The sequence below is a fragment of the Gavialis gangeticus genome, unplaced genomic scaffold (genome assembly GCF_001723915.1).
Source record: "Gavialis gangeticus isolate Ggan-Ray unplaced genomic scaffold, GavGan_comp1, whole genome shotgun sequence".
In the NCBI taxonomy this organism is placed as follows: domain Eukaryota; kingdom Metazoa; phylum Chordata; order Crocodylia; family Gavialidae; genus Gavialis; species Gavialis gangeticus.
In genome coordinates this window covers 60,207,174-60,220,745 of record NW_017729022.1, presented here as the reverse complement: position 1 = coordinate 60,220,745, position 13,572 = coordinate 60,207,174, and the positions used below count along the sequence as shown (strand labels likewise).

The 13,572-nt window shown below is 44.4% G+C and overlaps 1 protein-coding gene across 2 annotated transcripts in view; it reads right to left on the bottom strand.

Moving 5' to 3' along the window:
* The window catches only part of RANGAP1 (Ran GTPase activating protein 1), a 47,156-nt gene that overhangs the window by 5,642 nt on the left and 27,942 nt on the right, over window positions 1-13,572 (bottom strand). Inside the window, exons 14-16 of one of the 2 annotated variants that reach the window (XM_019515118.1) lie at window positions 13,128-13,216; window positions 10,383-10,504; window positions 4,948-6,060 (exon numbers count right to left, since the gene is read on the bottom strand). In XM_019515118.1, coding sequence (XP_019370663.1) covers window positions 5,991-6,060; window positions 10,383-10,504; window positions 13,128-13,216 — 281 coding nt within the window. In that variant the 3' untranslated portion in view covers window positions 4,948-5,990. Of the gene's footprint in view, window positions 1-4,947; window positions 6,061-10,382; window positions 10,505-13,127; window positions 13,217-13,572 lie in introns of those variants that run through there. The other variant, XM_019515117.1, reaches the window with a different exon arrangement.

The following is a 13,572-nucleotide window of genomic DNA, read 5'->3' as shown; positions in this document are numbered from 1 at the left end:
GCTTCACAAAACATAAAATCGACTTAAGCAAAGGACCAGGACACTAGGCAGCAGCAAGGTGGTCAGCGCCTTTTTGTTACAGCTCTGTACAGCTTGGAGAAGGGGATCAGGAAAGCTGCACCTCAGGGAACAGGTAGCCTAGCTCAGTACTAGTGGCTAAGGCCAGACCCTTTGTCCTTATAAAGCCACCCAAGAGAAGGGGAGTTGCTTACCAGCAACCAGAATTCAAGCTGTGGTTGATGCACTCTCACTGCAAGGCACACGTACCTCAAAAAGGAAAGTATCAGAACACTTGCTTAAAAGCAGTATTTATGTTAACACAGCCCGCACATCCTTGTGTGCCATGTTGAGAGCAGAAAGGTTCCTAAAACCCCTGCCAAGATGAGAGTTTGTTAAGAATCCAGCAGCAGAGAGTCACAAACTGCTGCTTTTTGCTGCAGCTTTTCTTGCAAAGCTTCCCCAAAAAGCTGCATGGGACAGCTGCTGTGCTCTAGTTGAACAGAGAAGCAATGCCCTTTGCATGGGTCATTTTTTTAGTTCAAGAACCTGCTGCTGGGATCTAAATGGTCTGGGCTCTACTACACTCCTTTGGGAAGCCACTGAAGTCATGGAGTCTCTGCAGGAATGAGCTCTGACCGCCACCAATTAATGACCACCCCTAGCCATCACAGGGCACACTTCAAACACAGTACACCCCCAGCTGAAGAGTTTCTGAACTAGTGTTACTACACCTTTGGAAGAACAAAACAGCCAGCTAGAGAGATTCTGGAAGGCTGAATCCTGCATAGGTAAAAAGACAAAGATATTTTCACGTCAATCATGTGAAAGCATGTCCCTGCTTGGAAGGAATGAGGCTTGGGGGACAAAGCCATAAGATGATTTGCTGGCTGATGTATGGTTGAAGGTAGGGAAGGCACTTGGGGCAAGTCCTCAAGGATACCTTATCCGGCTAGAAGATGGCAAATCTTTCCTATACTATTAATACTTGAATCTCACCCACTTCTTGCTAAGGTGACAACAGAGCTTGGTTGGAAGCTGGGGGCAATGAATAAGAAGGTCTCTGACTTGGGAGAAACAGGACTGCCCCCCATACTAAAAGCCATCCAATATTCATGTTGCATGGTGCAGTGGGTCTGTCTTGGTGAATGTCACAGGGTACAAGAAAACATAATTTATATATAAAAAGATATTCCTCCCCAAAATTGGATCTAATATCATGTGTGGTCTTTATCGACAGCTGAGAACAAGCTATGTTCATCTGGGTCACTTATAAAACACAAGCAACCATAAGTACCTAATATCAGACTGCTTTATATTTTAGAATCGGCATACTTGATAGGGCATAAGTTGGTTCATAGACCAGCATAACTTGTTTTATTAGTCAACAACCAGTTCCTATATCTTGCCTCCAGTGTAAGAAGTTTGGCTGAGAGGCTTTGAGAGGGTCTACTCATATATAATAGCCAATTGCATTTCAAAGGAAAAAAATCCATTAATAGGCACAGTGTAGACACCCATGTTCAAAACACGGGTCTCAACTGAGGAGGAAATGCAGAGTGACATCTGTCTTCCTTGACTAGATGAGTAGATAAATGACAAAGGATTTAAAAGAAGCCTCCAAGGGAGAAGAGGTGTCCAGGGAACCTGGCATCTAGGGGAAGAGGTAGACCCCGGCTGGAAAGGTTTGGGACACTAGGGCACCCATGGAGCTTGTCACAGTGAAGTATCCTTTCTTGATTCTGAGCAAGAAATTGTGGGAGCTGCCAGTGTCCTAGTGCTTTTCACTACTATCCAAAGGTTTTGGAGCAGGTTGCCTTGATCAGGCTAGAGCTAGTAAGATTGGCAGGTAGGATCTTGTCTTTATTTGCAAAGCATTTACACAATTAAGAGGCATGGGCAGGAAGGCAAAAAGGAGTTTGTGACCATGGGATAAGAAAAAGCATCAGACAAGGAGTGAGGATCGACTTTCACCCTCCTTCAAAACAGAATGAAGGGCACTTCTTGTTAAAGGACAAAACAAAATCAGGGCATCTACAATTCAACCTCAATCTATAAAAATGGCATAAAGGACAGAGCTCTTTGTTTTCCATTTGTGGTGCAGGGATGCTAAGACCATCCACTTTGGTATTCTCCGAGTCTCTGGAAGATGCACCAAAGATACCCATCTGATAGAGGACACACTCAATCCAGAGGCTGACTGCCCCCAGCCTTCTCACTCTTAAAATGTAGAATATAACAGTAGTACTGTATGTCATGGTCTGGATTGCAATATTTCCAGGTTATTTAGAAACTCCTTTTGTGCACTTTGTACTGACCCAAGCTGCAGGACATTGAAGATTCTCTATGGAAGACCAGAGCTCTTGCATTTACAAGTCACCTCCCTGTTGAACAACGTCAGAAAAGTTGTCACTCCCATGATACTCCCCAGGCTGCAATCTCTAGGTGAAAGTTCTATCCTGAAAATCGATGCAGTTTTTGCTCAGCATGCTCCACCACTGGTGTGATATTTTTCAGTCTTGTAGAGAAAAACAAATACCACTGTACATAGGCCTGCATCAGATTGATGAAGGCTTCAGTACAGTCAGACAGGACCTTTTTATGGTTCTGAAGAAATTGGGTCGTCCCCCCCCTAAACTGTTAAACATCATTCGCTCACTACATCAACATATGATGGCAACTAGTGTATGAAAACAAGAATCAAATGCCTTTGATATCAACAACAGGGTGAAACAGGGTTGTGTCTTAGTTCCCATGCTCTTTAACATCTACTTTTCATTCCTACTTCTTCATACATTTAAAGACAGCAATGATGGCATTTTTCTTCAAACTAGACTAGATGGAGGCTTGTTTAACATCACAAGGTTTAGAGTGAATACCAAGGTGAAAGAGCTGGTTCCGAGAGATTTCTTGTTTACCAATGATGTGGCTTCGGTTACCCACAGTGAATCTTCCCTGCACAATCTCTTGGACAGATTTTCTGCGTCATGCAAGAGCTTTGGGTTGACAGTTAGCCTCAGGAAGACTGTGATCATGTGCCAAGGAGTGGAATAACCAGTGCTTGACATCAATCTGTAGAGTAAATCTCTTGGCATCCTTGACAGCTTTTGCTACTTGGGTTCTACGATCAGCAGGAATCTTGCCCTTCAGACTGAACTAACAGAATCAAAAAGGCAGCTAAGAATTTTGGGCTATTATAGAACGTGCATGGAATAACAAAAGCAAAGATGCAAATCTACAAGACTTGTGTGCTGTCATCCCTGCTTTATGGTTCAAAAACCATAGACTATATGCATTAGACATATCAGGGTACTGACCAGATTCCACATGAGATGCCTGTGCAAGATCCTGAAAATAAAGTGGGAAGACAAAATGGCACACACACAGATGCTGGAGAGCACAGGACTGACACTTAGAAACCACTATCAAAAAGAGGAGGTTGCAATGGCTCAGCCATATCAGAAGAATGGGATAAGGCCATATCCTAAAGAATATTTTGTACAGCGAGATTTGAGATGGCTCTAGAAAGTGGGGTTGCCCTTTATGGCAGTATCACATGCACAAAAATGATACAAAGGCATTCAACAGTAGTGTAGCAGAAGTTCCCATTTTCCCTGGGGCTAGTCCCCTGAGATGGGACAAGGAAGGTGAATTGGTAATGGGCAGCAACCTGAATCAGATAGTATAACTGGCTATGATGGTACCTAGCACCTACTGGTTCTCCCAGCCAGTTCCTCAAATCATGGGGCAAACAGTTGTTGAAAGGAAAGAACAAGAAGGACAAAGTTTGGAAAGGTGAGGAACATCTGCTCACATCAGCTATTTTGCCTGGTCAGTAAAAGATGCTGGAAAGAGTGCGTCACAGAAAAGTGCTTCTGAAAAATGAAAGCACTGACACTTTCAGTGACTCAGGTATAGCCAATACACGAACAGAAAAGAGGGCTAACTTAGAATGCCTGCCTGGAATATGGGCCAGTATTTGTGCTTTTGTATGGGGGCAGGTTTGTTGACCATGAATTTGTTAAAAGAGCCCCCCACCAGTCTTGAAGGCACTGCTTGAGCCTTGCAGATAAAAAGCTCCACTCCTCTAAAAGGGGAGGTCTTCTACAGCATTCTGCACCTCCTTCAGAAATCCAGACCCCTGGATAGGAGAGGAATAGCTTATGTTTGCATCTGTCATGAAACACAGAGATGCCCATTAGGCCAGAACAGAAAGGAAAGGAAAATCAAGGACCACAAAGTGGAAACAAATCACACTACTCTCAGGCAGTTCATAGACAGAAAGAATTAAAGTTGGGGAAAACAGACTTCAAAAGGCGAGGGCAGACTATCTAGAAGCAAAGCAGTTGAGAAGAACAGGAAATATATACCATCCTTTGTGCTGTGTGCTGACAATATAAGGAGAGGTAGAGTGAGGCACATGTGGTATGAAGCCTGCTAAGGCAGAAAAATCATCAAGCTTGACATGGATATGGGTGACCTCCTGGAGAAGGAAAAATCTTTTCTTATTCTCACCAGCTACCACACCCAAGCCTTCATGGACAAGCTCCAGATTTCCCAAACTTTACCCTCTTTAGCTCCTGCCACTTGGGGAATGTGTTACTCAGCTAATCCCTACCTCGTAGGCAGTAGACCATTAAAAACCAACCTGGAACTTACAGTCCTTTCCAGCTGTGCCAAGAAGGAAATGGAGGGGACTTCTCTGCTTTCATAGTAAAAGAGAAAAATTCCAAGAGCAGCTTCTTTACACTGGTGACCAGAAACCACTCCAGGAGAATTAACTGAGGGATATATTAATGGAAGACATCTCCTCCTCTTGTCCCTTTCCACCCTGAGCGAAACACTACAATGAGCAGAAACATATTATGCAGTTCCCAATGACCTGAATATCTGTGAGGAGACACGGGTTAGTACGAAGACAAAATTTGACCCTGAACTGTCACTTGTAGGTGCAGGTAAATAATCCCCCATATTTTAATAGAATTAAGACCCTCTGGTATTTCTTGTTACTAACAGAGTGTTTTTTCAGCTCCAAGACTGAGGGTGAAGTATCCTCAACTGCAAAACCTCTATTTTGTCCCATTTAAGCTGTCCCACATTCACATATAAGAGAGAACATGATCCTATTATAACATGGGACTGGGACAGCAAGGAAGGAGGAAAGGAAATATTTAACTCCATATGCATTCAGCTGATTCTACTCATTTCCAAACCAAGCCTATTTTAATTAGAAATAGGGGGGAAATGCAGGTAATGGCAATATCACAACAAAACAGGCTTGCTTCCATAAGCAAAGACCACCAGGGTCAGCTCCACTGGAAGGGAACTTAATATACAGTCGGAGGGGGCATATGTTAAAATTCAGATGGGCCACACAGCACCCTCCAATGGCTAGACTAAGAACAAGGAGGAACATGCCTCAGTCCTGGAACAGCAGCAGGGGGCTGGTTAATCTGGTAAACCTGGAGAAGCAGCAGCAGCAAAACACTGCTATTATCTTCTACAATAGTAGAGGGCAGCATGATACAGGAGCCATGGTTACCCAAAAAACCAAAACAAAACAAAACAAAACAAAAAACCAAAAAACTTAGTAGGGTTCAGACTCTGCTGCAACTCCAGAGAAACCTCAAGTATGGTACCTCTTGTAAAATGGTGGTATGGGCACAACTGGACAGAAATATTGAGCTTGGGTCGAATAGGGATTTTTTCTGATCCATGTGGAGCAAGGAGCCATAGGACTCATTCTAGCAGAGCTCATTGTTCTGCAGACCAGGGAGTCTGCTTTGGAAGTGGGGAATTTAATTTAAAAATAATAAAGTCAGCAGGATTCCTCCAAGTTTGTTGAAGCAGAAAAAAAAAAAAAAAAATGTAAAGACATCCCAGTGAGACGGAGAGAATGTTTCCAAAGAAGCCGAAACTTTCTCCTGGCATCCAGTTAAGAACTCTCTGCTGATGAAGTCTATGAAGGGGAAAAGGACATCATTACGCTTCTGTTACAGCTGATGAAGTGTTTGCAACAGAATGTGGCGGGCAAAAGAGCAGGAATCCAGAGCACGGTTAGGCCTGTAGAGATAGGAGAGAGAAAAAAAAAGTTTGTTTGAAGACTATCTTGCACCTGGGCCTTGAAAAAACAGATTACTACTTTCTTTAAGCAGCTCTAAAGAAAACAGAAGGGTCTCAGGAAAGAGTAGTACCAGGAAATCAAGTCAGCCTATACTGAATTCTTATGGATGTAAAACACTCCTCCTTACTCAGGCAGTACCTCAGATGCATACAAAACACCAAAGCAAGTCTACCTGTTGATATACCTAGTCCTGTATCCCATCCCAGGGTGGGCAAAGTTTGGCTTGCAACAGACTCCATTTCACAGCAGCCAGTTTCCATGGAGAGCTGGGGGGTGCTGTGACAGCGGCAAAAGCAGCACTCGCAGGGCAGGGAGCTGCTCCGGGGCTGGGGCCAGGATTTTGTGGTGGTGACATCAGGGTCCAGAGCCAGGGTACAGCTGTGATCTCCTGCCCACACCCCCCGGGCAGGGGCACGCAGGCAGCAAACTGTGGCTTTGCCCTCGTGGGGCATGCAGGAAATGGATCGCAGCTTTGTCCCAGGTCCGGACTATACCTGTCACCACCATAAAATTCCAGCCCCAGAGCAGCTCCCTGCCCAGCAGTGCCAGTGCTGCTTGGGTTGGTCTCTGTAGAAACCCAGGCCCTGATCAGTCATAGCCCTGCCCCTCCTGGGGTCTACATGGAAACTGGCTGCAGCAACACAGGCAGGGGCTCCTGGGAAATGGAGTCCGGCTGCTGGCCAAACCTGCCATTTTTCCCACCCATTCTAACCTATGCTAGAATCTTTGGAGGAAACTCATACGGGCTGAAATTCAGTGTTACAACTGATCAGCTCATGCCATGAAGCCTTGTGAACAAGAGGCTCTGGAATCAATTATTCTAGTAAAACTATAGCAACACATTTTTCATCCTTCCCTGAAACTTAAGTCATTTCACCACCTATTACTACTACTATTGTGCTCATACATATAGAGGTTGCTTAAGTTAAGTCTTTAATGTACATAATTTCCCCAGCTCCCCCCTGCAAAAACAAATCCCTTTCCAAGCCCAGCATCTCAAAGGTGAATTTTCTTTGAACAATATGAATTCATTGCCTCCAAAATGATTGGAGTTGTGCATTGTGGGGGAGGGAACGGCGTGCTGGTCTGACTAACCACTATCTATCCATCTCATCCCAAAAATGTATGTTCAATAAAATTAAAAAAAAAAGACAAAAAGTTATGCTCAACTTGGTGTGCCCAGGGAGAGGGGAGATGTGCTTACACCCACATTTTTGGGTTCCCAGGGGCTGGAGGGGGAAAGGTGGAACATGATAAGGAGCTACAGTCAAGCAGGGAACAAAGACACAGCTGCTCATTAGAAAGACTACTTTTATTGAACAAGTAGTGCAAGGGAGCTCACTGATAAAAGCACCAATAAAGAGAGGGGAGGAAAACAAAAAAAGTGGGCAGTAAAGGTCTGACTGAGTACCAGAGCAGTCAGCTATAACAGGAGTGGGAAAAGGGGGCATGAGTGCAGTATAGGATTTCTGGAGGACTAACCCCACACGCATCACAAAAGGCTTTATTGTCCACACACAACTTTGAACTAGTTTACAACAAATCAATTCAGCACCCATCAGCTTCATGTTTGGATCAGTTTAAAATTATGTTCAAGTGTTGTATGTATTTAATAGTGTTCTCCACCTTTGGCAGAAGGATGCTCTTCAGGCAGTCTGACTTGAAGTCTCCTTCCTGTGCTGTTTGGCAAGACAAGGAGAGTTTGAACTGCTGAAGGTACAGTTTGGCTCTGCAGACTTCCACTTAATGTACTTGCTTGCAACAGATAATTGTTTTGTTGTGACATCTGGTTTAAGTATGCATGCCTCAGTTTCCCCGTGTACAAAGCTGGACAGGGAAAGAGGTTAATTAGGTAGGTATGCCCAGCTCTGGGTCCCAGAGATGCTCTATTAGTGTGTAATGAGCCAGCAAGCAACTAAGAGGAAGTTACCTACATTGACAAAGCATGTGTTCTCTAGACAAGCACACAAAGAGGCTTCCTGGTATTTCTGGTGCCAGGGAGGCACTTGAGAGGGTCCTGAAGAGGGAGATGCCCAGAGACAAAGGAGAGAGAAAAGCAGGACAAAGTAGCTTCAGAGATTGAGAGAGAATAGTTCAACTTCAACACCTCCCATGATGGAGATTTTGCAGTTCCCTAGGCAGACTATTCTATTGTCTCACTGTTAGAAGAACAAAGAGGCTTTTCATGATAGCCAGTCTAAATCTACTTACTGCAACTTCAAGCTATTGGTGCATACCTAGCTCTGTGCAGCAAGACGAAAAGGTGATTTTCTTCCTCTTTATGGCAGCCTTTCAGATATTTAAAAAGACTGTCACCTTGCCCCTCTTAAGCAGCTTTTCCACAAGTTGAACATGCCTATTTCCTTCAGGCTATCTTCATATGATAAAGGGCTTGGACTACAAGTCATTTTTTAATCGCCTGCCTCTGGATTCTCTAACTTTGTGCCCAGAGCCTGATCTAGAAAGGGGTGCAGTGGCAAGACTGAACCTCACTTTCTAAGCATGTGGCAGGAGCAGCAGCCAGGGGACTTTAAATCCTGAAAGTAAGAATTCCCTTTCTACCTTCCCCCCTGCAGTCAGAGGCATGTCCCCTCCCCTGTCACTGCCTGTATCCTTTGTCCTGGGAGCGAGGGAAGCTCCTGTTCTACTCCAGCCAGGTTGCACAGGGGCTGGGTTCAGCCTGCAATGGTGGCAGTAGGCAGATGGGTCCCTCTTCCCTGTGCCTGCTCCCAGACTGGGGGAAGAGAGAAAATACCTGAAGGGAGCAGCACTGGGGAAGAAAAATCTGCCCACCCACCACCAGTATCCCAGGTTGAGTTCAGCCCCCATACAGCTCACCTGGAGCGGAACAAGAGCTCCCCACTCCCTTAAGGACAGGGTGGACAGGAGCAGCAGGCAGGGGAGAGAAGAGGTGCCTCTGAGCATGGAGAAGGGGGGTGGGGGGAATGTTTATTTTCTTCAGGACTTGAGAGTCTTCAGCTGCTGCTCTCAGGGCATGGTCTGCCTACCCAGATGGGCAGCAGAGGAGGGAGGAGGCGGGGAGCTGCAGATGCAAACACCCCTGCAGCATTGGTTACTACTCCCATACCCCCTCTCTTTATAAAAAAAAACCCAACAACAACAAAAACAGGATCTGCTTCTTCTTACGATGTGACACCCAAAAGCTACACAATACTCTAGATGAGGTCTATCCAGTGCTGTGTAAAGAGAGACACTATCACCTCCTGCATTTGTGATCCACCAAGACTCCTAGATCCTTCCTGGTAGTTCTGCCACCTAGCCAAATGTCACCTATCTTGTATTTGGATGTTTTGATTATTCTTCTTGAGATGTAGCACCTTGCATTTGTCAGCACTCAACTTCATCCTGTTAGCACCAGCCCAGCTTTCCAATCTATCAAGATTTTGATAAACTGCATAGGCTTTGGAGGAGGACCCATTTGCTGTAGACCAGTAAAGGTGGTTTTAAGAGTCAAGTGCCTTACTGCTTTTGACTTCAGACTACCATTCTCTTCAGAAGAGGTAAAGTCCCTCTCTAGGAGCTGAGCCAGAAAGTAGATCTCTGAGGGAGGGCTACAGATAAAGCAATGTGTATGTGTGGGTGGAAGGGGAAGGTGTAGGGAGCCAAGGAAGAGAGATATCATGGAGCAAATGGCCAGGTCTTAAGAATCCAAGCAGCCAGTGCCTCACCCACGTTAGAAGCTATACCTGGGCTGGCTTCAGAAAGTTCCCAAAGACTATACAAGGCTGGAATCCCAAACAAGTGCTCCCCTGGGGAAAAAATCTGTGAGACTGCTGAACTAGCACTTTTGGCTGCAGACTGGACTTGAGCTTCAATTCCCTTCTACTTGGTTCTAGAAGAACAGTGAAAGAAACATGTGTTATGTTCCATTTCCCTTCTTTTAGAGAAGGGAGGGAAGAAAGGAAGTTGCAAGTGTAACCCAGCAAGGCATAGAGACAAACAAAATGCTGTGCACCCAGCAGCAAAAACAAAAGTTCTTGAAAAGAAATGCTGAACTCTGGAAACATCTCAAACTCCATATCTGAACTGCAGTGCCTACATGGAACTAAACAAGTTGATCAGGGCACTTCACATCTCACTACAGTCAGATGGGCATAAATTCCATTTTATGCCTATTTGATATTATCTTTATAACCACAAGGCTACATAAGGCCAGAGCCATAATACACAAGGGGTTGTGATGGAAGGAAATACATGCATTAATTAATCCATATGCCTACTAGCTAGATGTAATACTTACTTTGTGACAAAGGCCAGGAGAACTGGTGCCAGGGATTTGGGAAAATAGTCCTGCTGGACCACATGGTTCAGAGTCATAAGTGGGCCATATAGGCTTGGAACAGTCTTTACCTTCTCTTCACTCTGTGGAGCCAGAAGTAAAGATGAACAAGGAGTCAGTCATGCAGAACTGTCACACTAAGTACCTTTGAGTCCCTGCTTTTTCTCATTCTCTATCTTGGCTGGTCAGACAACAGCAGATGCCTCAAAAAGGAAAAGTCAAGTCACTTCCTTTACTACCAGAAAAATGGTAAGCAAAAGCAAGAAATTTTACTCTGGTTGATGTAAACAGAGGACTTCCAAGATGCAGAAGCTGATGCCCACGACAGACCCCATAATTTTTTCCATATATGTTGAATTGAAGTTTCCATCTGCTGTAAAAGGGAGAGCTGCCTACTGCAGTATGCACACAATATTCTCTAGGACATGAGTCAGTCCCCCACACCCTCCCCTCCCTTCTCCCAAAGTCTGCATGTCAAACATACAAGCACCAAGAAGACTCCCATCTGCCCTAATTCAAGCTGTCTTATGAGCTTGGGTGTGGGGAAAATTAATACGTGTACACATACATTTCCTCCAAGATTTTCTTTCCCAGAGATCCCGTGCTAAGGTACTCACTTCAGTTGAGTGGGAAAGCAACAGCTCCTGTGAGGGTCTGTCAGAAGATGCAGTTAATCCCTTCTGCATCCTTTCCACCCACAGTATACTGTTTTTAGGTCCCCCACATAATTACTTCTTGGAGCTTGGAAGAGACCACCTGATCATCCAGATCAGCCACCTGTATCTATCACAGGTCAACCGTACACTGAATCTGGTAGCTTGTGTTTGGAAGAGGAGCTTTAGAAGTCAAGGACTCCAGATTTCAGTTAGCAATGAAATACAGAGAATCTGCCTCTCCCTTGGGGAAATCCTCTCCTTGTTAGTTAGAAATAAAGCATTTGTTTTTAATTTGGACCTGTCTGGCTTTAGCTTCCAGCCACTGGTTCTTGTTACACCTTTCTATGCTAAATTAAAGAGCCCTTTAGTGCTCCGTGTACTCTTTCACAAAGAGAGCTGAACTCCTTAAATCTTTCACTGAAAAGTCTTTTCTCCATCCCTTCAAAACACTGTGGCCCTTTTCTGTGCCATCTCCAGTTCCTTTGAATCCCTTTGAGCGTGAACAGAAAAGAATACAGCGTCCCAGTACTAGTCTCAGCATTTGGAGGTAGAAGGCAAGTCTTTACTCTATTACTTAATTATTTCATTAACTTCTTTTTCCTCCTAGCATGATGCCAAGTCGTTTGTTCCCAGGACCCTAAACCATTTTTACGTCTCTGCTTTCCAGGCTACAACCCCTCCTGCCACAACCTGTATTGCTTGTTGTTAGATGTATGACTTTACCCTTGACTGCATTCAAAATGAATTGCATTTGAACAGGTCCAGCTATTGCCTCATGTAAAAAGTGAGAAAGATACTCAAAAACGCAGACTCAAATTCCCTATTCATGGATAGGCACACCACCCTAAATAGGTCACATACCCACAAGCCAGAAAAAGGGTTTGGCGAACAGTGAATGATGGGCTTGCTAGCTCCCCTAGCAAGTTGGTTTAGGACTCTAAAGAAAGAGAAATGAGATAGGTGGCAGACTACCTTCAAGTTGTTCAACATTTATAGTAAGAGGGACAGGGAGCAGAAAACAGGAAGACTAGAACAAAATGTCCCACAAAGCAGAGGACTAGAAAACTAGATAGGGCTCTGCAGCTGCCAGTCAGCAGTGATGGACAGGGATTAGTAAGTACTGTACTCCCACGTGGGAGTGCCAGAGAAATACATTTTTAAGATGCTTCTCAGTTCCCAGCCTGTTAACACTGTTCCCCTAAGCAAAGGGAAAACTCCAGGAAGGCATGCAGAAAGAAACATGCTGTAAAAATCTTATTGATTGTGGCATTTCATAGATTTGTTGACTCCCCCCACCAGGCTCTAGGAAAAAATGTCCCTTGTTAAGTTTCCCAGTCCCAGGGGCTGGAAGCTTTAGGTCTGTAGATGACATTGAAGAGTACCACTTTTAGCTTACAAGCAGAAAGCCCTACCCATCTTAAATTCACCTCAGCAAATCCTCTGTGGTCATCCTAATCTTGTTAACCACCTTGTTGCAGATTATTACATGGCAACCTTGCCAAAAAGTTCTCTCCTGTGTAGCCATGCACTAGACACTCCAGTCCTTTGCAAGCATTGAGGAGACTGTTAAATGTTTCAATTCAATTGATCAGATTTCTATTATGTTTGATACTGTCCTTTATATAAAAAAAAAAGAAAAATCTTAAGAGCAGCCTTTATAGATACAAGGAACATGAAGAAGAGATTCACAAGCGTTATAAGTTGTCAAACTACATGAGTGTAGCATTTCATGGGTTTCTATAAAAGCTTGGGTATGGCAGCAGCTAAATCTGTTTGCATGATCCTCCTTGCCTTAGAGATGTGATCTTGAAAAGACAAGCCAGGCCAAGTAGAACATAAATTAGGCATAACTAATCCACCTCCTGCACTCTAGCAGAATACTGCTCTTTGGAATCCCTGTTATCTCTGCAGAGTGCTATTGTCCCTAGGCACCAGGCAGGCACAGGAGCTTTAATGTTCCTGTCTCCAAGGCAACATGATTACCCACAATCCAACTAGAAAACAACACACAGCTCCTGTCATTGCTTTTAACCCCTTCCTGTCCTCTCACCTTGAGCAGCCCCATGTGGATCAGCAGGCTGGTGATGAATGCGTCAGAATTAAAGGTGGCAGATGTAAAGGCTTTTCTCATTAGAGCATCTAGGAAGAAATACATGTATTGAGTTAAAGAACACAGAATACTGCAGTGGCTATTCTTCACAGAAGTCAGGCCCAGCTACATTCAGTTTATTGAAGTTGCTTCAAGTCCTAGTTTACAGCACTGGAATGGCACAGAAATAGGACCTAGCTACAGGCTTTAGGTCAAGTTTGTTACTGACTACAAAAGACCTTGACTAGTTAGATGGCTTTGATGCAATACCTTAATACAATGGTCATCAACTGGTTGATTGTGATTGACTGGTCAATCAGGGAGCCTCTGACAGCTGATCTGTCTGCTTGGGGCACAAAGCCCAGTGTGCAGTGGCAGTTACCTTGCCCCACACACAGATTGGGGG